The sequence below is a fragment of the Zonotrichia albicollis genome, chromosome 7 (genome assembly GCF_047830755.1).
Source record: "Zonotrichia albicollis isolate bZonAlb1 chromosome 7, bZonAlb1.hap1, whole genome shotgun sequence".
Taxonomy (NCBI): Eukaryota; Metazoa; Chordata; class Aves; order Passeriformes; family Passerellidae; genus Zonotrichia; species Zonotrichia albicollis.
The window spans coordinates 50,679,174-50,702,664 of record NC_133825.1 but is presented as its reverse complement, the minus strand read 5'-3'; the positions used below and the strand labels follow the sequence as shown (position 1 = coordinate 50,702,664).

The window sequence follows — 23,491 nt, the reverse complement described above, 5'->3', positions numbered from 1 at the left end:
AAAAACATTTTCATCATGCTGTCTAAAACAGGAGTCATAAACAGACAACACTTGCTCTAAGCAAAAATAATAAAAAAATTGAGACAATAGGCCCAGCAATTATTGCCAAAAGCAATACTCAAGAGTGTAATCTACCTAGCTTACAAACCTGTGGAAGACAGTCAGGACGAGACTCGAAGATCACGAGAAGGACACCAATTGGCACTGTAACCTGCTCCAAATCCAGGTCTTTTGCTATTCGAGTCCGTCGAATTACACGGCCGACGCTGTCCTGCGAGGATGCTGCAATCTGACGCAGACCAATAGCCAAGCTGTTTAGCTTTGAAGTAGACAGACTTAGGCGTTTCAACAAAGGGAGGGCTAATCTCCCTAAAAGAAAGAAAAAGTTGTGCTGAAGATAGACTGGTCTTCAGAGGCTTAAGCAGAAATTACTTTAATAAGTGCTGAACCTAAGGAAAATTAAGATATTTCCCACACCCTAGCAAGTAATCTACCTGAGATTAAAAATGCATAGCAGCAAGTCTAGTAGTCACAATAACACCCCTCAAATATGATGACTATCTCACGCACCACATTTTCAATTAATGAGGTTTAAGTGCTCGGTACATGAAGCAACCACACAAACTACCAACATCCAGAAAGATAAGGTTTGTCCTATTTCATGTACTGAATGCACGACTGAATTTCCTACAAACTTCTACCCTTGCAGTATTTCTGGAAGGTCTAGGCAGTAATTGCATCCTTCTGTTTTATAACCAGAAACATCAAAGCAGAGACACATACATAGCATTTCTGTGCAGACTGGGCAAGAACAACTTGAATTTTCTAGGGCAAGAACAACTTGAATTTTCTAGTCTGAACACATTCAAACAGTAAGTTAACCCAGCAAATGTCCCCTCAAATACTCTGGTCAGTGGTGCCTTCCACATAGTATTACAATTCATGATGTGTCCTTTTGATATACTTGTTATGCCACCAAGTATGCATTCTCAATCCCAGCTTCTCAATGAACGTATCAGACTAACACAGAAGAGGGGGTTTCATCTGAGCCACCTAAAGAGAACCTTCTTCAATCAGAGGGGGACAACTGATGCTTTGGCAAGCATCAATTTAAGTGTAGAGATGATAGCCTTCCCTTCAGGAACCAAACATTACATTAACCAGCCCAGAAGATACTCATTTTGTTCATGACGGTAACAGAGATATTTGTTCCATTTTTTAAAAAATTTTTTACAATACACCACTTGGTGTTTTGCACTGCCTCAGTATCTTCACTGATGAAGGCATCTGTTTCATGAATGAAGGAGGCTGCGGCTGCTTACACTGACAAGTTCTCAAAGTCCTGGTTTCAATAATCTGCGTCAGCAAAACTGCCCAATCCCAGGTGACAGAAGATTCTAGTTCTGCTCATTTGTCTTGAGGCCCAGAGAGGTCCAAGATGACAGTATTACTATGGAAGGTTTGAAGCAATACCTTTATTTTCAGCCTCCTCTAAGTCCTTCTTGTTTGCCAAGAGAATTTCTTCCCTCTGGTCCGTTAGTAAGTCAGCAAGACGATAAATAATCTCTGCTCTCTGAAAGAGAAAACGTTTTCTAAACTGACTCCTTACTCAAAGTCCATGCTGTTTGACACCTAGTTCCTATAGTCCATTTATGCTGACGACATCCTCTCACTATCTTAACCTTCCTGATACTTGGGCAGCTGATTTTTCCAGACAGCATCACGCTGAAAAAGAAGACCAAACACTGCTTCAGCCTTTACCTTGCTCTTTATTATCCTGCTGTCCTTTCCTAGTCTTCTTCACCAAACTCACATGTTCTCCCTTTAAGACTACCTTGTACCACATCATACTCACCTAGCTGCAGAGTAGTAATTGTCTACAGCTCCACTTTTTATACATGTTGTATGCTAAACTCAGGTGTGAATGGAGCAAGTTATTCCAGCCAATTCTTCAGCAGCTTGAATCACAATTCACTTCTGTTTGTTACTTGATGCTATCAAAATTTTTAAAAACCCCACATGAAAGCTCGTATTACTTCACAACCCCAAGGAACATGATCTTTGCCTTTATCATCTTTAAGCAGGCTACAATACAAACAATGGATCTGACACAGAAATAACAGATTCTTGTCCCAAGAGGTTCATTTATGTTATAAGCCTATGTTGTAAAACTTGCCACACATGCACATAATTAACAATTTGGTCATATTGTTCTGTCACCTGCTCAGGCTGTAGAGCCGCCAAGGTCCTGCCACCAGCTCGAGCCATTTCAGCCTGCTGTTCCACAGTAGGGCCTGCAAAAAAACCCAAAAATATTGTATGCAGACAAAGAAACAGCACAGGCAGAATTGAGCACTAGCCCATTTGTCTTCCAATTCTTTATTTAGAGCATATTTAGAGCATGAAACAGTTTTTAACAGACAAATTCAAGAAAAATGTTGTATCCTAATACAGAAAAGTCTGTACCTGACACAAAAATACTGTTATGGTCCCTACATAAAGAATCATCACAAAGATTCTGTCTCTGTGTAACAGCAAGTGTGCAGCATGTATCAAAAAGGCTCGAAAAAGGCCAAAAGAACAACAGGATACCTAAGTCACTAGGGCATAGGAGGCTACTGAAAGAATAGAGGCAAACTTTGATAAGTTTAAGTATCCAGCTGAGGAATGTATGCATGGGAACACACAAACAATAATGGAAATCAAAACCCTAGTAACAGCTTGCAGAAAAATTGCTTTCCCTGCCTTTGCATGTATGCATTTTAGAAGCAAGGTGCGGAAAATAGATTGTGTTTCTGTTTCAAGTCACGGTGTTCAGGTTGCATTTCTGCAAAGAATTCCCAAGTAGCTTGTGAAAAATCTGCCATTTCCAACTCTCTTGAAATAGCCTGTAAACCAGGTATCTTGAACCCAACTTCCATTTAAGAAGAGTCCCATGGAAACTGCCAGAGTAGAAATTACAGAGAGGTATAGCAGGAAGTGTAAGAAAAGAACATGAGAATAACTGGACTAATTTAAGACATCTTAACCCAGCTTCTTGAACTGATTACAAAATATGGCATTTTTTATTATTCTTGGAGAAAAATTATGTGTGAAAGCAGATATACTTGACTTTTTAAAGTTACTTGAATTTCCAAAGTGTGGCTTTTGGAAGATAGAAGACAAAGAGATGACTGGAATAAAGACCACAACAGTCCACAGGGACAGACTTTTGCTACTTACAATATTTGTGACTCAGAACGGGACCACAAAATTAGAAGCTTTACTGCTGATACCAACTTATTGTAGTGAGGCTAACCAAAAAGATACTTGAGCATAACGACACCAAGTGCATTCAAAGGATGATCTGACATATTTATACAAGAAATCCATTAAGGATTCCTACACACAAAGAAATTCACTTGGCTAAAAGTGAAAGTCAAAAGTACCACCCCAGTATCTATTCTGCTAAGGTGAAGGATCTTTGGTCTGATTTTATTCCAGCAATGCAGTGACAGGAAAACACTCCTACCTACCATACTAGAAGACTGAGTCATAAAAGAAATTAATGATAAAAAATAAACCCAAACACTACCTTAGTTCATTAGCACATTCTATATCCGTATTCTCAGAGTGAAATCATGGATACTTGATAACTCTTAAGACTACAAAAGACAAAACTTCTACTCTACTCACTGCATTCTTCAAATGCAAGTCTGATGTACCAGTTTATAAGCTGGAGGGAAGAAGAGCAGGGAATTCAGCAGTTTCTACCCCTACTTCAGAAAATATCTTTCAAAATCCATTTTGCAAACAGAGAGTGGTTTTCCAGCTATTGCACAGCTCTAGACAAATTTTAACTCTAATTTTTCAGGAAATCTCCACAACTTCAAGGTACACATTAACTCTGTACTCACCTGCAGGTTTTACCTCTGAAAAAAAAGTTCCTACTTTTTTCCCTTCTACAATATCTGTGATGACATGACCTGAGATCTTTGGGTGAGTTCCATTTGCAATCACTACTGAAGTGCCTCCTTGCAGGGCCCACAGAGCTGCTTTCACCTACAGGAAAGGACAGAGCCAGTTGCAAGAGATCCACTGGTTATTTCAATCACCACTCTCAACAAGACTTCTTGGTCCACTCTGATGGCCAGAATGATCGCTTATGCTTTCAAAGAGCATTCAACACACTTTGGGAATCTCTGAGCTTCAGTGCTGGAATACTGATATTTGCTTAATCCTTCTACAGTATGCTAAGTTTACATAATTATTAGCTCATTAGTAAGGGTCCTTTGAAATCCTTGTGTTCTGACTGGTCCTAAGATTAGCCTCTTTGCACATTTTTGAGCAGAATATTATTTCTCTCAAATCCCAGATGCTACCTGCTGAAGAGGTACTGCCAGTGATTTCCTTCATTTATTTTCCCAGTCAAGTATTTGCCAATATGGGCAATATTATCCACTACTTATATTTAACTATGCGTCATTTATTTAATTGCAAAAGCTTCTCTGCTTACTCACTTCTATGCTTTCCTAATAAGGTTCTAAAATTTGGTATTACAGTCCACAGTCACTATGAGACACAAATGTAAGATAGGCCTATTCCATCAAACTCAGCTACCAAAAGATCATCAGCCACTTCATTATTGCTCAAATTTCATATTGCTGGTGTACATTCCATTTGGGGTCTACCAGAATCCCTATGCCCTTTTCACTGAACCTGCATTCAAGGCAGTCAGTTCTCCAGCTCATACCAGTGTCCCTAGGCATAAGACTCAGCATTTCCTTTTATTGAACTCCTAAGGTTCCTGCCTGCCCATTCCTGCAACGTGCCAAGATCCATCTGAAGCACAAGATCCATCCAGCAACACAAAGCACAGCCATCTCATGTAGCTCTCTCTCCTTCCCAATTGTGAAGTAATTGTTCCATATTTCTACCTTGGCTTCCATGCCACCCATTCCCACTCGGGATTTGGTTCCAAATGTTACAGACTGCTGATCTCCGGGGTAGAATATGTCAATAAGCTTTGCGTCATCAGACCCTGGAGGGCTGTCAAAGAGTCCTGAAATAAATCATACAAATCAGTTATATACCTTCATGTCGAAAGCTCACCCATGAAAAAAGGAAAAAAAGAGAAAACAACAAAAGCAACCAACATGAGGCTAAAAAGCTGTGTTCCGCTTTATAGGATTGAAAGCTTCCACTGAATCCTTCTTGTCATGGGACTCAAAGCACAAAATTCTTAACTGGCAGACCCAAAAGGTATAGGTTTATTGGAGACCTAAAAATAAGAAGCCAAAAGCCCATATGCTGAATAGCAGCAAGCAAGCTGGGAGGTAATGACATTTGGTTGAGGTTTGAGACAGTTTGCAGCTTTCAGATGTTCAAAATCGGGCCTTACACACACCTCAACTGAACTTACAAACCCTAAACAGAACTGGCAAAGAATAGTCCTCCTCACCAAACACTGAGACAATATTCTTGAAAGGTGGATTGCACAGTGAGAAAACAGGCAATTCAGAAACATGTAAAAAGGATAACTATTCAATTCTACTAAGAAGAAACACAACAATACGGAGACATGCTCTTATTAGCATTTTTTAAAATCAAGTAATTTAATGTCACTACACTTGGAATTGAATGACACTTTGATTTACCCAACATATTAAACTTCAGCTCTACCACTACACTTCCCAGAAATGCTGTGTGCACAAATACTGCGACAACAAACTAGAAAGCACACGTGCAGTCTATCTGTGCGCATCCTTGATAGCTTGAGAAGTAGAGAACATCTCTCCATAAACAAGCTGTCACATTGAATGAATAAGCTTGGAGGAGAGGTGGGCTGGTTTGGGTTTTTTTTACAAACTCTTTTGACTATTTCTGAGTTCTAAGACAGTCATTTTGACCAGGATTAACCAGCTAGAACAGAATTAACCAGCTAGACTAGAATGAAACCCAGCTGCATCTGCTAAAAGAAACAGTGCTTATGGAAAGACACCTCTTTCTTCCTCAGGGCCACACACATGTGCTGAAGGCCAGGATCTACTGAAAGAAATCCATCTGGAGAAGATGAAAAGAATATGTGACTTAAGGTGATCCAGACTGCATTGATCTGAAACTGTACCCATTACCCTCCTCTCTCTAGAACAGGAAGCTCAGCATCCATAGGCGACAGGCTTATGTCACACCACAGCTCAGAAGACTAGAGCAGTGTAAGTCAAAAGTAAGGGAGACACAAAAATCTAGCAAGACCCAGGTACCTGGAAAACAATGACCACGACTTGCTATACACTGTTAATTCACTGACAGAACCTGCTGTCAGAAGAAAAAAACTATTGTAGAATAGTATTTGGTTTATACTCCTGATTCAAGACACATAGCTTTTATCCTGCATACTATTCCTGACTATCATACAACTCTGAGAAGCTATCAGAAGTACCATAGTACATGTGGTACTCTGGGATCTGGAACAGGTCTCAGGTTCACATGCATTCTCACCCATTCAGATTCAACAGTGTGTCAGACAGTGTTTGGTTTGCAATGTACTACAATAACTCCTTAAGGCCTTTACCCAATGTTGATGCTGTGGCAATAACTCCTTAAGGAGTTATTGTAGTACATTGCAATTGTCCTTGAAAAACAGATGAACTGAAGAGATAAGTAAAACTGGAAAAGAGGTTAGTTTGACAATCTGATGCGTTTCACTAAAATCAGAAATAAAAGAAATTACTCACAAACCTTCCACATCTGAAAGTACAATCAGGAGATCGGTTTTCATTTCCACAGCCAGTCGTGCTGCCAGACTGTCATTATCCTTCACACTAATTACCTGCAATACACATGCATATCAGAAGCAGTGAATAGTGTGAGGAACTAATAAATATTTGGCGCCAACATAAAAAAGCAATTTACTTCAGTACTAACAAGTCCTTCTGTGCTACTTTTTTCATACCCACTGGAAACTTCAAAGGTGATTTTTGTGTGAAAGTACATATGCTTCAGTAAAGTGGTATCCAAATGAGAAGCAGTGTCATCAGTACTTCCATTTCTCCACCTTAGTGCCCAGTGACAGGGCAAGAGGCCCTGTCTAACTGACAACTGTTTTACTAAAAACTAACTGATGCAGTTTTAAGGAGTGCTGAAGAGGCATGCTTGCTTTTGGTAAAGCAGACAATATTTGCCCTGGTTTCACTCCACAACACTGTATCACGGCAAATACAGAGAGTCTTCCAGTACTCTCTGTCCACAAACTAATTCTGTATCTTTGTTTCTCTGCTGCAGACTTCAGAGGTCCCCTGTTATGGCATTAGTCAAGTACACATTAGTGCTGCACCATCTGCAAGCAGGACCCCCCTCCATTGCAATACTTTACCCACATTTACCCCCTGCAGATCACTGTTTGGCTCTGGAGGTGGAACAACTGCATCATTAGTGTTAATTATAGGGACAATATTCATCCTTAAAAGCTCATGTAATGTTCCATTTAAGTTGCGACGCTTCTGCTCATCGTGGAAATCCAGATTGGTGACTAAAATCTAAGAAGAAAAAAGAAACTATTTAGCCTACCACCTTTCCTGTAAGAACATCATATAAACATATGTATTTACATGTCATAACAGAGCAGTCATGCCTTTTGGGTCAGCACAGAAACAAAAGCCCCACATTTAAAAGATATAGAATAAAAGTGAGAAATATTCTTTCCACAATATGAGCTGAAGCTGAATTCCACTGAAGTCTGTAATTGCCTATCTCAAGCTGGTAGGTCACACATTCCAAGAATGAACTTGGAAAACAAGATTGAACATAGATGCTCACGATAACTACCAAGGCCATGGACAATTCAGCAGATTGCTTAAGATGCTGCCTTTCCAGTTTTTCCTCCCTTTTTAATGCTCCTACTTGTAGCGAGCAGAAGGGGTGCTTTATATCAAAATTTTTCTTCCACTCACTAGAACTCACTTGCTCTTCTGAAATAATCTTGCCTCCTGCATGTAGATAGCACCCCTTTCTTTGGTTGTTTTTTGTTTTAAGACAAAAAACACCCTCAGTGTCTGCTCTGGAGAGATTTTTTTTGTTTTTACTCTGTCGTTGGACATTTGAGAACTAAGCAAACAACTCCACCACTCAAATGTACAACAGCACTTGGAATCAATGTGTATGCTAAGCTTTTTGGCATGGGCAATGAACCATTTTATATCAAAGGAATGATGGTTATCTACAGATTTGAACAAGATTACAATCCAGCATGACCTATCAAGATTTTTAGCTATGTTACAAACAATTTGGACATATTGGCTCTACCATATTATAGTAAGAAGTTCCTCCAGGAAAACGTCATACTAGGCTCCTAAATTTGTTAAAAGTGTCTAAACAAATAAGGCCTTACAGTTAAAGCAACTCCGCATTTTCAGAGTATCTAAGATACGCAAAGCCTGTTTAAGAGTAATTCAACTTGCAGCCTTCAGTATAAGACCCAGGCCAGGGATACATCATCCACAAGTTGGAAAGGTTCCAAGAGGAGATGGACAGCAAGTTCTGAAGCGTGGATATGTACTTCTGTCAGCTTTACAAAAGGCGTTGCAGTTTAGCCACTTGCAGTTTTTAAACCCTCCCTTTGTGCCATCAACTTCAGGTTTTGTGAAGAGATCTTAACAGATCCTCCCTGCCTATAAAAGAGCAGGACACACCTGAACTCCAAAAAGAAAAAGCATATTCATTTTATCTTAATAATAGATAACTCAGTTTCCAAAATATTTAGCAAGGCATTCTTGTATACGCTACCATTTATGTGACAGCAATAAGGTCCAAAAGTATCAAGTCAATCTAGGAAAGAAGAAGTGCCTTACCTGAGCTGCACAGATGCTGTACTGTGTAAACATGGCCTCATACAGAGCCATTAATCCACTCTGTCCAGCTGCTGCACAGGCTCGGGCCTCCAAGACTGGAATAGCCTACAAAGACAAAGAGCAGCTGTCAGGCAATGACTTGAACAGGCAGCACCCAACACTCAGGGAAAAGCAGGAGTGCCACCAGCCTCTCACCATATCTTTTAGCTGACTCTGGCCTGAATGAAGTGCTTGTCTCACACTCTGAGAAAGCAATATCTCATGACGCAATCGCTGCTTTCCAAAAGCTACAGCCCCACTGGTGACAATCATCATCTCTCGGCCCTGATTTTGCAGCATTGAGACCTGCAAGTACAGGAAATAAGAAACAGTGCCTGGCATATGATCAGTGAGAGTAAAACAGTCCTGGCTACTATAACCTTGTGCTCACCAATTCCTGCTGACACAAGGATTTTGATTTCTCTATGGATGTGCAAAGCAAGGCAATCGCCCTTCATGATACTTCTGCACACTTTCCCAGCCACTTGGAAGCTATGCCAAGGACTGCATGCAATCTGTAACTTCTTACAAACCTTCTTTTCACAATACCAGCTTTTGTGGCAGAAAAATACTTGAATCCCTCCATTCCCAAAGCTACCATTATACAGTAACTTTGAATTCTAGAAGTGAAGAGGCCAACTTCCAATAGCAAAGCTTTTGATTACTTCCTCCTTACATTTATGGGACCAGATTCCTTTCAAAGCCCCAAAGCTAAATGTCTTACATGAATTACATGTATTAGCTTAACTTTACTTCCCAGAAAGGACATGTTCAGTGCTCACCGAAATAATCCTTTCATTATGGAGAAGAAATACATGAGTTGATCCCATCAGATTTTCCTACAAGTAATGAGGTTTCAGGCTTTTCTTTGGAGGAACTTTGCTAATGCTCAGGTGATCAAGAAGGGTTGACTCATTTTGCAGAGTTCACATTCTTCAGTGCCACCTTCCCACTACAGACAACTAGTGCGCCATGTCTTACTTATTGCACAAAATTATCACTGTGCAAATTTCTCCCTCTATACTGGGTTTGGTCAAGATGGAGTTAACATTCTTTACAGGGGTCTGTATGATACTGTGTTTCAGATTTCAGTTCTAAAACAGTTTTGGTAACATTCCAATGTTTTGCCTATTGCTAAATAGTGCTTGCACAGCATCAAAGCCTCATCTTTCCCCCATGAGGAGCAGCATCAGCACAGTCATCAAGGCTTTCCTTGTTCCACTAGCAGGTAAGGGAGCAGCTGGACACAAAGTTCAGAGAGGACACATTTGAGACAGCTAACCTTAAACTGGCCAAAGGGACTCCTCACATCATATAATGTCACACACAGTAACAGAGTTGCAGAACAGCAAGACGCAGGAGGTAATCTTCCAAGGTGGCCATGACTCACGAACTAGCAGGGCATTGGTCTGCTTGTGTGAGGTAGCGATTGCCATCACAGATTTCTTTTCCCCTCTCCTTGACTTATTAAATCTTTATTTCAACCCAAGAGTTTTCTTACTTTCTCTATTCCTGTTTTCTTCCCAATCCCACTGGTGGTGGGAACAGGTGAGGGGAGCAAACAAGAATCTGTGTGGATGCTTAGCTGATAGTCAGGATCAACCCACCACACCTTCAAAAAACAATTTACTGAGTTATGTGGTTTATAATACTGCAACATAGGGGGTTGAAAAGGGAAAGGCTAACACATTGTTTTAAAGAGTATCAGTATTTTATGATGGTTTACTAGAATCTTCTGTAGCATCCAACAATCACTGAATACCTGAAGTAAACTCAAATGTTCAGTCACAGAATTACCTGCTCTACAATAGAAGCCAGCCTCCCAAGGGCCAAGCCACACTCATCCCCTCGAGTAACAACAGCACTACCCAGCTTTACTACAATCCGTTTTGCATGCTTCAGCTCACTGCGGTGTGCAAATGATTTTCCATGTGCACGGCTGAGTGGCACGGTGATAAATGGAATGTTGCTCCAACAACGGATGGATTCATTCCTTAATCTTTGGCAAGGGAGATCTGTGGACAGAGAAAGAAAGAAAAAAAACAAAACCAGTTTTAAGTGTTTCACTGAGACTTTTGACCCTTCACAATAAACTTCCCTGTAACTGAGAATGAGAAGCTAGCCTTTAATTCACTGAAACAAAGTGAGAAACAGGAGTATCGGAGCAGCATTAACCATTCCTAAGGTATAGAAGGCAATATCCCATGCAACACAGAGCTCTGACTCTGGGAATCTAGAAGACCAAAATAAAAGACGCTGTAAAAGAGCCTATATAGCTCACATCTCAAGGACTAGTTTTAAAAACAATCTACTTTGCCTTGCCTCATTAGATAACAGTTTCAGAGAGTTTTCCTGTCTGAAGTAGCACAGAAAGCCTGATTTTTAGAAAAGAAACATAGCTTTTACAAAATCTCTAAGCCAGGTATTTTTGCACATTGCTCAACTAGCGAAAATGAAGGGCCATGACAGATATATGAACTCCAAGTCACATGGTGACATGGTGTTGTTCAAGCCCTTGAACAGGCGTCTTTAGGATGTGATTGTGCTCCAAGCCTGTCAATGCTCAGGAGGCATTTTAACAATGCCCAGAGGGTGCTTTAGCTTTGGGCAGTCCTGAAGGATGTGGGACTAGCTGACCACTCTAAGTGTCTTACAACTAAGCACTCTATTCTGGTCAATCCTAATTAATGTATCATCTGAAGATGCAGAGCCATCTTTACAAGTCAGTGAACATTACACTCTACTATTTAGTACTGCTATTTAGTATTTGCCTAGCCTACACAGTATAATCAGAAAGGAGTTTATTTCCAGTTCTCTTGGCTCCAAGGTTTAGAAGGTTCCAAGAAGGTAGCTGTTGAGAGCTAACTAGTATCTGAAAAGAAACCCTTTACTTTTTCAAAGAAAAATAAAGGAAAAGACCACAGCTCTAGAACAAGCAGAGAATTCAATTCATCCCCACTAAAGTCCTAATCATTACTCTTGTTCTACGGCCACGTAAATCTACGTCTTTTAGTAATTTTACACTGTACTGAGATGTGAAATTGGCTCCCACGTTACACATGTAAAACATTTATGGAGATGCAAGTCCATTAATTTGCTCCACATGCAATTAGGAAGGAACTGACATAGCCATCCAGTCCAGGTTTTGGACAAGTAGGCTTAAAGGGATTCCAGTTTTTATATCTCATACCTGTCTACAGTTTCACTTCCTTAATAAAGGGACACACATGAAACATACTTCAGTATTTGGAACTGCAGATCCTTCACTGTGTAGCCTGCACAAGACTTGCTTCTCAGGAGTAAAGAAGCAGAATTTCAAAACACACAAGTGGAACAGAACAGGAAAAAATGTAGAGAACAAACAGAAAACAGTGGAGAAGAAAAAAAATCCCTGTCAAATATGATGACTCCAGCTTTAGACCACAACTGATGAAGTGACAGGAGTTGCTCCACTGCTGGATACTACCAATACTTGGGAACAAACTTCTCATAGGTAGCACTGTGAAAATTACTGACTTCAGAAAATGAGGAATACTTAGAAATGTTACAAATACAGAAGTCAACAGAGCTGTAGCTCATAAATAAAAAGTTTAGAAGTTTCAAGATTTTAACATCTAATTCATATAGTTATTAATAAAAGAAAACTATTAGCAGACAGACCAGTGGGAAATAATTCTTGCATGCAATGGTAAACAGCTACTCTCTTGATCTAATAGAGTTTATCTATCCTTACCTTTGGTATTTCAGACCATTAATCAAGCAGACATTGAATGGTTCTCTAAAATTAGGTTTTCAGGGAAGAACTATTAACAGGGCACCTATGTATTTAAACTATATAAAACCTGCATGCACTTTCCACTTGAATTTAATACAAGTAAATTTGAGTTCTGTCCTTTGCTTTACTCAAGACATCTGAAAATGCAGGAGCAGACACAATCAGATCTTGTTTTCCAGGAATGTATGAGGTTGAAATAAGGAACTTATACAGCAGCATTACTTTTACAACTTTTTTTTTCTTGAAATGTATGTCAGAATGAAAAATACACAGACATCCAGCTGAATATTACTGAGTTAAGGGAGAAAGTAACATTGAGAAAGTAGAGCTTCAACTACAGCTCACTTCAGAGGTTGTAAGTTTTCAATGATGTTAATGAGGTGGTTTTCCTTCCAGCATAGGAAAGAGCAGAGGCATGCCCAGACACATACTGACCAACATTTTAGAAATGTGTGCTTTCTCTCATACATACATAAACGAGAAATGGCTGCGGTGACATGTGGCGGTGAGACAAAGCACCATCCAGGGGAACGGACAAGAGGGCTCAGAGCAGCTCGACACAACATTTTGAGATGCCTTCTGCAAATCAAGGATATCTGCAAGTTAAAATGAAGGGAGGATGGTTAAATAACAATGACTTTTCATCTATATTTCTCTCCTCACCCACTCCCTCTGTCCAGCTCCTCTTTTCCTGTACCATCTTAATACAATTTCCTCATGACAACTCTCCATTTTGCAGAACTTGCACACAGACTGTGACATAGAAGACCTGAAGGCCCCTCTTCCTTACTTGCTGCCAGATCTTTATTAAAGGTAAAGAATAAAGCATGGCTCCCTGAGAAGGGAAACCACTATTAGTGAATGCACCTACAATGGATAAAAGTAATATTTTTATCATGGAGAAGCCTGGAAGGAAAAGATGGAAGTAGAGAAGTTCTATCACAACCTCTCTGTACACCTCACAACAGAGCATCTTACTAGATTTTTCATGAATCTCAGCCCTATTCAACACAGGAAATATGCTCATTCACTTTTCCCTGAGCACTATCAAATTACTTATCCATGATTACAAGTAAAGACACAAATTTCCAAGCACCTGGCATTAGTTTCCCTTGACTGAACCTTTAAACACTCAGGATTCTTCTAACTCTAAAGTTCACTAGAGTAAGTACACAGCAAAAAAGGGATATACAATTACCCATCTCTTATGACAGGTCAAGTTCATGTAATGCATCCAGTTTCACCATGGAAACAAATGAGATTAAGAAGAACCCAGTTCTCCCAGACAGATAGTATTTAAACCACAAAACCTCTCCTTCCCCTTTTACAAAATTTTCCTTCCTTTCATTGCTTTCAATCCATTTTCCAGCAACATTGAAATAAAGTAAAAAAACTGCACAAGCTATGGTACAGAGGAAGCATTGAAAAGAGGACCCTTGAAGAGGCCTCATTACTCTGCATCAGGGTACTATTATCTCTCATTAAAATCCTTACCAAAATATACATATCTACATTAGACAAGGCAGCCACCAGCACATAATGCTCCTCCTGTTTTGTCTAGTAAAGCTTATATTGCATGGCACTTTAATAATATTAATCTGCACTGTCCTTCACAGTTCTGTATTTCCAGGATGAGGCAGACAAAGGATTCTGAGCAGACCATGCAACGCTGTCACAAAGTTCTCTTCTCGTAACAGGGTAAGCTTAAAGTAGGGGACCAGTAGTACCTAGACAAAGGTTTCCCCCTCTGAACCCTTACCAGGCACCTCATGCACCTGCCTCAGGGGCTGCACAATTCCCACTATTCATGTTTCAACCCTCCACCTTGAAGCTCACCTTGACCTCTTCTGTTAGACACTGTCTTCTCAAGGGGGTCTTAGCTGGGTCTCAGAGACAGGCTCCAGATCCAGCAGCTCCTGACATGAGCTGGCAAACACCAGGTTCTTTATCCAGACCCCTTTCCACAACAAGCACCCTGAGCGGAACTGCCCAGTCCTCTTCAGCTCCCTCTGCAGACTATGCCCCTTAAAGGACACAAACAGGCATGCTACCTGAAGTTTCACCTCCAGACACCTCCTCTTCCCTCTCCTGTCAGAGCTTCAGCTCCGGCTACACTAATAACCTCCTGGCATTCGCTGTCACAGAATACAGACCCACACTGGCCAGATCAAACGGTGCCATCTCCTTTGCTGCTCCTGCTGAGAACCACTACACAGTCTCACTACAGGCTGCTTGCAACTAAGAGCAACCTTGTCCTTCTGCAAGGCTGTCTCCCGTTTGCCGGAGACAACTTTGCTAAAAGCAGGCAGACAGTGAAGAGTGAGGAGTGTCAGTGTGGATCTTTTGAAGAAAAAGATTATAAAATATAGCATGTTTTTGAAACTGGGTTGTAGGAGAAGGCAAGGACAGCAAGTCAGCAAGAAAACAGAGTTTAAAGCAGCAGCAAGTATCAGTATGTGAAATGGAAATGGATGGTGCCTGAAACCACAGACAGAGGGCAGTTTAGGGTATGTAACTACAGGCTTTCTTTCAGGCTAACTTCTGTCCTTTCACTCAGTCAAGGATTTAAAGTTAATTTTAATCCTCATTTTCCATTCCACTCGCATTTCCACCACTTCCATAGCTGGAAGGGTTCCGAGATTCAGTGACAAAAAAATAAAAAAATGTGTAGAATTAAAAACAATTTTTTGAAAAATAAAACTTTCCTGCCTTACTTGGAGGAAGCAATAAAAAAAAGCAAAATGCATTATTCAGGTATTCCCCCTAGCATCAGCCTAAATTTTTTTTTCCACTACCAGAAGAACCTAATTCTTCCAAACTAGTCTCCAAATATGACCTTTAAAAATATAATTTTCCTACTACCTTTTTAAATAATGAAAGTTATCCTTGTATTATTGCTCACAGAAAGCAATACCATGACCTAGTTCTCATGTACTTATTATCATAAAAACAGCTGTTAAGTAGCACAGTACATTTAGATCCTGTTTCAGATCAGTGTAAAGAGACTTAGTTACCCTCCAAAGCAACCAGCGACGTCAAATTCTAAAATTTGTCTTGAAAACCAGAGTTTGTAACACTGCTCGTTCAGTCCGTTGGCTGCAGAGCCATAGCATGTCCACAAATACTTTTAGTACATTGACTATTCTAAATAAGCTGTTTTCACAGTTTTAGATATAAAGGCAAATATCTGAGTATTAAAACATTCCGCAAGTGAAAAAATCTGGAAGTCAAACTCTGACCGATAGAACCATTTTGCAAAACACTTAAGCACAGAAATAGAGATAAAACAAGTTCAAAGGAAATGCACACAATTTCTATGAAGTGAGTCTTTCCCACAACACAAATTTTAAGTCTTCGGTAACATACAGAGGCTTTTATTATTTAAACCGCTTCATTACCTTACCAACTGCAAGGGGGGGAAAAAACCCAATCTGAAGCTCTTCCTGCAAACTTTAACCCTAGAAACATTCCCAGAGAGAAGCCAGTTCAGAAGAACTGACTAAAATAAATGAAAATTTCAAATAAATGGTCTTTAGAGCAGCTTGCATTTAGGTTCACCGGGGTTCTGCAGATGGCAAACGCGCAGAGAAGCGGCATTCAGAGCAGCAAGTACCATGCGATTCCTTTCTCTCAAGAACGCACCCCAGCAGTACAGCGCGGTCACGGCAGCACTGCCTGGCGCGGCAGAGCAGCACCTTGTCCTGGCCTCGGAACCCTTCCGAGCGCTTCACAGGCAGCACCCGCAGGAGCCTGGCGTTAGTTCATTCCGCCAGATCCAGCCTATAAAGAGCTGTGCAGCGCAGGAGGGGCTGCACGGCGGCGGCGGCAGGGCCGGGCCCTCGGCGCCCCCCTGAGGAGGCAGCGGCGGCCGCGGGGCTCTCCCCGGGGCTCTCGGACCCCGCCGAGCAGCACGCGCAGGCAGCCCGGCCACGCACGGGCGCGCTCCCGCCGCCGCGGCCCCGCTGACCCACCGCAGCCAATCCCCGCCCGGAGCGGCCTCGGCCGCAGCCAATCCGCGGCCGCGGCAGCAGCTACGTCACGTCACCGAGCGCCGCCTCGCCGTCCTCGCCCGCGCTCCTTCCCCCCGGCGCCAGCGGTAGATGATGTAATTCCACTCCACGTTGCAGCACAAAATCCTGGCCTTTGTAAGTTACAGCATTAACAACTGTTTAGTCTAGCCCCAGACTAGTTCAGACAGCCCCACCCAAAGCACAAGCTGCTGAGCCATCTCCCACAGCGGCCTCCCTTAACCTGGATTCTCCTTGCTCTCACATGTTTGCCGTCTGGTGCACAGCAGATGAAAGGGATCTGCAGCCAATCTTCTGAGACTGGCTTTAGCTCCTTAAACCGTTTACATCCTTTCTTTTCTCCACTGCAGCCCAAACCTCTTCACAAGTGCAAGAGTGCTGGCTTTGCTCTCCACTTACTTCCCATATCTCATTTGAAGTCACTTCTAAATTAAGGGAATTTGTTGTAATCTTCGCTGCAGCGTTGTTCTCGCCTCTCTGCTGGGGCTCTTCTCCATTCTCTGCAGCACAGTCCTTCCTTTCTTCTCAGGGGCTCCTCCTGGGCTCTTGACCCACCCCTATTTATTTCAGTTACCTTCACAAGCTACAGCTGCTGCCCAGCTAAGGACCCTGCAGCTGCAGCTCGTTTGGAGCAACTCGGACCCACACAGATCCCACAATACAACATATATTCAGGCCCCCACAGGAATTGGGGTAATTTAGAACCATAGAATATCCTGAGCACTGAAGGACTCACAGAGATCATCAAAGTCCAGCTCCTGGGCCTGCACAGGACAGCTCCAATCATCACACCACATGCCTGAGACTCATCCAAATGCTTCTTGAGCTCAGTCAGTGTTGGGCCCATGACCAGGGCCTGACCCCCTCTAGGGCATGAACCTTTTCCTGATGTCCAGCCTAAATGTCCCTTGACACAGCTCCAGTGGTTTCCTCAGGTCCTGTCACTGGCCAGAGAGAGCAGAGGTCATTGTCTTGTCCCTCCACTGCCCCTTGGGAGGAAGCTGCAGAGTGCCATGATGTCTCCCCTCAGACTCCTCCAGACTGAGCAAGCTAAGAGCCCTCAACAGCTCCTCCTATGGCTTTCCCTGGAGACCTGTCACCATCTTTGCAGTCCTCTTTTGGATGCATCCCTGACTGCAGTGGCCTTGGATGCAACCAATCCGCAAACATGGTGGCCCTAATGCAACCCTAAGCATCACATCTACACAGATAGGAAAAGCACTGTCAGCTGCCACGGGCACTGCCTGGTGCTTTAGATCCCTCCATGGCGAGGGATGGCGAGTCAATCACTGCTGTGAGCAATGGTCAGCAGTGCCTGATCACCCTTTCTGTAAAGACATTTTTCCTAATATCCAACCTAAACCTCCCTTGGCACTTCTTGAGGCCATTTCCTCTCATCCTGTCACTGGTTCCAGGGGAACAGAGCCAGACTCCCACCTGGCTGCATCCTCCTGTCAGGGAGGATAGCACAGAGCAAGGTTTCCCCCTGAGCCTTCTTTTTCTGCAGGCTGACCCTCCTCAGCTACCTCAGCTTCTCCTCATGAGACTTGTGCTCCACACCATTCCCTTGCTCCATTCCCTTCTCTGGACACACTCTAGTCCCTCACTGTCCTTCTTACAGTGGAGAGCCCCAAAACTGACTTCAGGATTAAAGCTGCAGGCCTCACCAGTGCCAGTGAAGGGCAGTGGTCACTGCCCTGGGCATGTGGCCACACCACGGCTGATACAAGCCAGATGCCATTGGTGTTCTTTGTCATGTGCGCTCATATTCAGCCAGTCGACCAGCACACCCTGCCCTTTCTTGTCATTCTTCCCCCAGCCTTGAGAAGTCCGTGGGCCTGCTGTCACCCACGGGCGGGACCAGCACTTCACCTTGTTGGCCCTCGTATCACTGCTCTTGGCCCATCAATCCAGCCTGTCCAGATCCTTCTGGAGAGCCTTCCTGCACAACAGCAGACAAGCATTCCTGCCCAACTCAGTGTCATCTTCAAGCACTCATCACTGCAATGGGCAGAAAGAACAAATCTACAGCTTCTCATCTTCAAAGACACCACCAAATCCACAGTAATGCCCCAGTTTAACTCAGACACTAGTTATACTGTTTCCTGTCCTCACCTATGTTATAGTACCACTGCTATATTCCTATGAGAATTCAAATAAATTCCAACAGTATCAATTCCCATATTGTTGCACAGGATTTGTTCTGTGGGCCATTTCTATTAATTTGTTTGGGGGGCTGTTTGTTTTTTAGTTTTGTTTTGTTTTCTTAAATTGCAAACATCACCTTCTGGGATCAAGTAACAATCTTAAATGAAGGTCTCAAAATTGCAGAGAAAATTTCACAAAGAATGTAGAATATTCAAGTGGTGGGAAGTGGAGTTCAAGACATTTGGAAAAACTTCAGTGTCTCAAGAATGAACAGAAAATCCAACTCACAATTATCTTACATTAACATATCACTCTCTCCAAACAAGGGAAATTAAACAACTCCCCCAGCTCCTGCTAAAAAGAAGAAAAAATATCAAAACCATAAGATCCTCCCCATCCTTCTCCCTCCAAAAACCCCAAACAAACAAAAAAACCATACCTCAAAAATAAGGTCATCATAAGGTCTTTGTTAGAAGACTATTTGGAGATCTTTACTTTTCCAGAAATGGAATTTGGTTTAATCATCATAATGCATGTAAGGCCTGCTCTCCCCTCTTCCCCACTCCAATTATTAGCAATTGCAGAGTAAATCGAATGACAACACCAGAATGTTGGTCACTCACAAAAAAAATAGAATGGTAACTAAAGGTATATCACAATAGTAGACTTATTTTTTCTTGTATTAAGCCTTTTTTCTATATTAAGTCAAGCCTTTTGGGACTTTGCTGATCCTTGTAGGCCCCTTCCAACACAGAATATTCTGTCATTCATTTCAAAAAGCTAAAAAGAAATGGAAATGCTCTCATTTTAAGCTCACCGGGCCAATTTTTAGCATGTGCAACTTCTATAAAATGTGCTTCCAAATAAAAAGCAACAGGTTCCCCATAACCATTCCAGATACTGAAGAGCTGCTTTTCTTTTTCAGATATTCAAATAGATATTGAATTGGTAAGAGAAAATGCATACAAAATAAACCAGTACTTTCATTTGCCACATGAAACCAGCAGTTTTTATTGAAGTACACTTTTTAGTGGCAGGGAATCCTAAATTTCCTATGTGGTCAGCAGTTACCTACCTTGGTGTACTTTGCAAGCATACTAAGAAGTGAGCAATGTAAAACTGCCGTTTCGGACAGTTAAAAGTAGTGAACCTTCAGTAATCCCAAAGAGAGCTCCATCTTCAAGAAAAAGCATGGAACTATCCTAATGGTAATAACCATATGTGTAGGCACACATGCTTCAATCCACCTGGCTGCATCCCAGACATAATTGCAAGAAGCACGAGTACATCTCTGTGCAAATATTTTATTCCCCAGCTAATTAAAGACAAAAAAGAAGAAAAAAAATCATAGAGTATCTGCTTTAATCAAACTTTCTAAGTGAGGAACATAAGGATAGGTTAACTTAATCAAGCACGATTAAACCACTAATAAACCTCAAGATAGGATTAATTAGCATCTTTCAAGCATTTCCTTCTTCCTAACATCTCTTTACTCTTGCCTCAATTAAATCTTGCGACTTTCTTCTATCACCTGTTTTGAGCACTGAGGAGTAAAACATCAGGTTGCACCAGCTGTTAAGATAAAGATGATACAACTAGCATCCCATTCTGCTCGTTTCCCTATATCCATCAAATGAAGGTTGTACAATTGCCAGACACAGCATAAGTAAACAAATAAAATAAAACAAACTCATAGATAGAACAGCAGTCTTTCAGATGCCCAGATAAAGTACATGCATAGGACAAGAAAGCAATCAAAACTAGTAGAATACTCTCCTAGTTTCCAGCTTTGTGGAGACTGGGGTTATTCACCTTCATATGACTGATGATTTTACAGACTTGCAGTGCAACTACCTCCTCATTCCTCCATCTGCTGTCATGCTCGACACTTGTCCCTGAACAACCACTTTTGCCACCTTCTGATCAAAGCTGCAATTCCTGTCCCCAAGCAAGACAGCTTGATCATGGTAATACTCTGGTCAGAGACTAACTGACCCACCCATCTGTACAAGTGAATATTAGCACCAGAAAGAGAGAAGCACAGCAATTCCTTAGACTACACTGCCATTAAGACATCTGCATAGGATGCTCTTGCTTTCCTTATATCAAGGCTATTGCACGTATATGCAATGATCTCCGTTGCTCTTCCTCCACCTCCTTGGTCAGTGCAAACACAGTGACACGTGCCAGCCGAGGGAGAGTCCGGAACGGCAGTAGAGAACAGAGCACTCAAATTTGGATGAAGGATTAATATACTGGCATAATACGGTCTTTTATTCTGCATTTCATTCCTTAAGTGATAATTTCTATTATTCTATTTCCTTTTTTCTTTTCCACTACATCTTGAACTGACTTTTCAGAGTATCATACACAGTGACTCTCAGATACTTTCTTCCCCACATGCTGCAGAAATCCATAAAAATACCATTGTTTTTGTATTCCTAGTAAAACAACATACAATAAAAACAGCTGAACAATTACTGAAGCTAAGCTTGAAAGATGCTTACTTTGCTACTGAACACAATTTTTATGACAATCATGACAAAACAGTAGCTTAAGAGCAAGGAAATACAGCAAAAAAAAAAAAAAAACCAGCAAAGCAGTTTACACAACAAAAAATATGCACTGACACAAATATGGAACAGGCGATACAGTTTCCAAAGTGACTAAACATAGTTTACTACAGAGAAAAAAAGAAGAAAAGTTTATTTTAACCCTTCGTAAATTTCTTCTCAGTATCCTCAAGAGCAAATCTGGGAAGAGGGTAAACACTCGAAGTATCCATCAATTTGAGGGTACAGCATCGGCATAAGCAGGTGGAAAATTTTTATAAGCATATGGAAATATTTGAGTTATTTTTCATTTAAAAAATTAAAACTCTTGACTTCATAATATGGACACAGTTGTCAAATAATTCTGGTAAACCATTTAAACTTTGCTTAAGTCTGCATTATCTAGAGTTTGATTACTCTTTCCAGAGAGCTATCAGGTTTCTTAAAAAAAGCTCTAATCTGATCCTGTTCTGTGTACTGTGAAGAAACAGTATGTGAAGAACACAGGCTTATCACAAAGTCGGGTCAAAACCTAGGGAGTGACTCTTAGCTGTCATGCAAGCGTCGGGGGGGGGGGTTAAATACTTTCTTTGGGCATGGAGAAATCTTGTAAGTAGGCACAAGGTTTCTTTTCTGGCAAAGAAAAAGAAACCTCTAGAGGAGCAACAGATGCGCTCTCACAGATCTCCAGATGGACGAGGCCCGTGCAGCTCTTACCAGTTCGTCGGGTACTCGCTGGGGATCAAACTGCAATTCCACACTGCCGGTAATTCCCCGCAGCAGTAACGCTGAGACCGCCGAGAAAAAGCGACCCCGAATCTGTGCAGCTCCGGAGAGCCCGCGGGTCCGAGAGATGGGCGGTGTGCGGCGCGCCCCGGCAGTTGTCAGGCTGAGCTCGCTTCTTTCCGCCGGAGCCCTCAACCTCCTATCGCGGGCGACGCAGCAGCCGCTCCCGGTTCCCCAGGCGGCAGGGGAAGGGGCAGCACCGACGGGCGGCGACCACCCCCAGCAAGGACCGGCCCTCCGCGCTCCCGGTGCGCCCCCCGCCGGCGGGCCAGAGCCGAGCCGCAGCCCCGCGCCCTTCTCCGCTGCGGGCAGCTCAGCCCGGCGCTGCCCAGCCCGGCCCGGCCCCACTCACCCGCCCGGCTCCCCGCGGCCTCCCGGCCCGGCTCCCCGCGGCCTCCCGGCCCGGCTCCCCGCGGCCTCCCGGCCCGGCTCCCCGCCGCCTGCCGGCCCGGCTCCCCGCCGCCTGCCGGCCCGGCTCCCCGCCGCCTGCCGTCGCTTCCGGCCCCACCCGCCCCGCCCCCGGCTTCGAAAATTGCTCCTGCTTTCAAATTTAAAATTACGCCTTCTAAAGAAACGAGGGGGATGTTTGGAAAGGACTTGAAAAATTTCCTAGTAAAGATGGTCTCCACTCGGACAGTGTAAAAACAGACTTACTGCCTCAAAAAAGGGAGATGTTGGACAGATGGCTCTAGCTAGAATGCTGGCAGCAGAAAAAGTGTTTTGTCTCAGCCCTTTGACATGGAGTACAAACACTCCATTCCTGTACATCTGACATATGAGTCTGCCTTGTGTGTGGTAATAAAATAACGTTGCCTGATACTGAATTGCAACACAGGCTCTTTCAGATCAGGCAGGGGGGAAAAACACAGCATGATAAAGTAGACACAAAAATTCATTGCCATAGGAAACTGCAGATTCTAAACCCACAAGCACTGCTGTCATGTGGCTAGAATTTGAATATGCCTTAAGGCAGAATATGGACAAGGCTCTTTCCAGCTCATATTTCTTGCTATGACAAAATGTGAAAGGAGACAAACATGAGCTAAAAATTAGGACGTTGGAGGCCAGATAATTACAATATAAAAGGTGATGTATTCTTACAGCATTTCAAGTATTTGCAGCCACAGAGCAAAGAGTATCTCTGGTTATACCTAAGTGAATTACCTCAATAATGCAGAAAACAAGGATGCCAGATCCCTTTCATTCATGCCCTATCTCAACACATTTAGCATGTGTTCCCAGGTTACATTTGGGAAGTTTCTCCAGCTAACCCTTTGTAATTCAGTTGTTGTCACCTCTAAATTAATTTCCTGGACTCCACAACTTAGGCACATG

General features: G+C 42.4%; 1 protein-coding gene across 9 annotated transcripts in view; it reads right to left on the bottom strand.

Moving 5' to 3' along the window:
* The window catches only part of ALDH18A1 (aldehyde dehydrogenase 18 family member A1), a 28,915-nt gene extending 6,296 nt beyond the window's left edge, over nucleotides 1-22,619 (bottom strand). The window contains exons 1-12 of one of the 9 annotated variants that reach the window (XM_074545478.1): nucleotides 22,509-22,619; nucleotides 13,115-13,238; nucleotides 10,665-10,882; nucleotides 9,024-9,173; nucleotides 8,829-8,933; nucleotides 7,359-7,517; nucleotides 6,721-6,811; nucleotides 4,917-5,041; nucleotides 3,897-4,041; nucleotides 2,221-2,294; nucleotides 1,474-1,573; nucleotides 149-369 (exon numbers count right to left, since the gene is read on the bottom strand). In XM_074545478.1, coding sequence (XP_074401579.1) covers nucleotides 149-369; nucleotides 1,474-1,573; nucleotides 2,221-2,294; nucleotides 3,897-4,041; nucleotides 4,917-5,041; nucleotides 6,721-6,811; nucleotides 7,359-7,517; nucleotides 8,829-8,933; nucleotides 9,024-9,173; nucleotides 10,665-10,882; nucleotides 13,115-13,208 — 1,482 coding nt within the window. In that variant the 5' untranslated portion in view covers nucleotides 13,209-13,238; nucleotides 22,509-22,619. Of the gene's footprint in view, nucleotides 1-148; nucleotides 370-1,473; nucleotides 1,574-2,220; nucleotides 2,295-3,896; nucleotides 4,042-4,916; nucleotides 5,042-6,720; nucleotides 6,812-7,358; nucleotides 7,518-8,828; nucleotides 8,934-9,023; nucleotides 9,174-10,664; nucleotides 10,883-13,114; nucleotides 13,239-16,040; nucleotides 16,064-16,284; nucleotides 16,629-22,087; nucleotides 22,246-22,508 lie in introns of those variants that run through there. The other 8 variants (XM_074545477.1, XM_014273713.3, XM_005496342.4 and 5 more) reach the window with 8 other exon arrangements.
* Nucleotides 22,620-23,491: the final 872 nt, after the last annotated feature.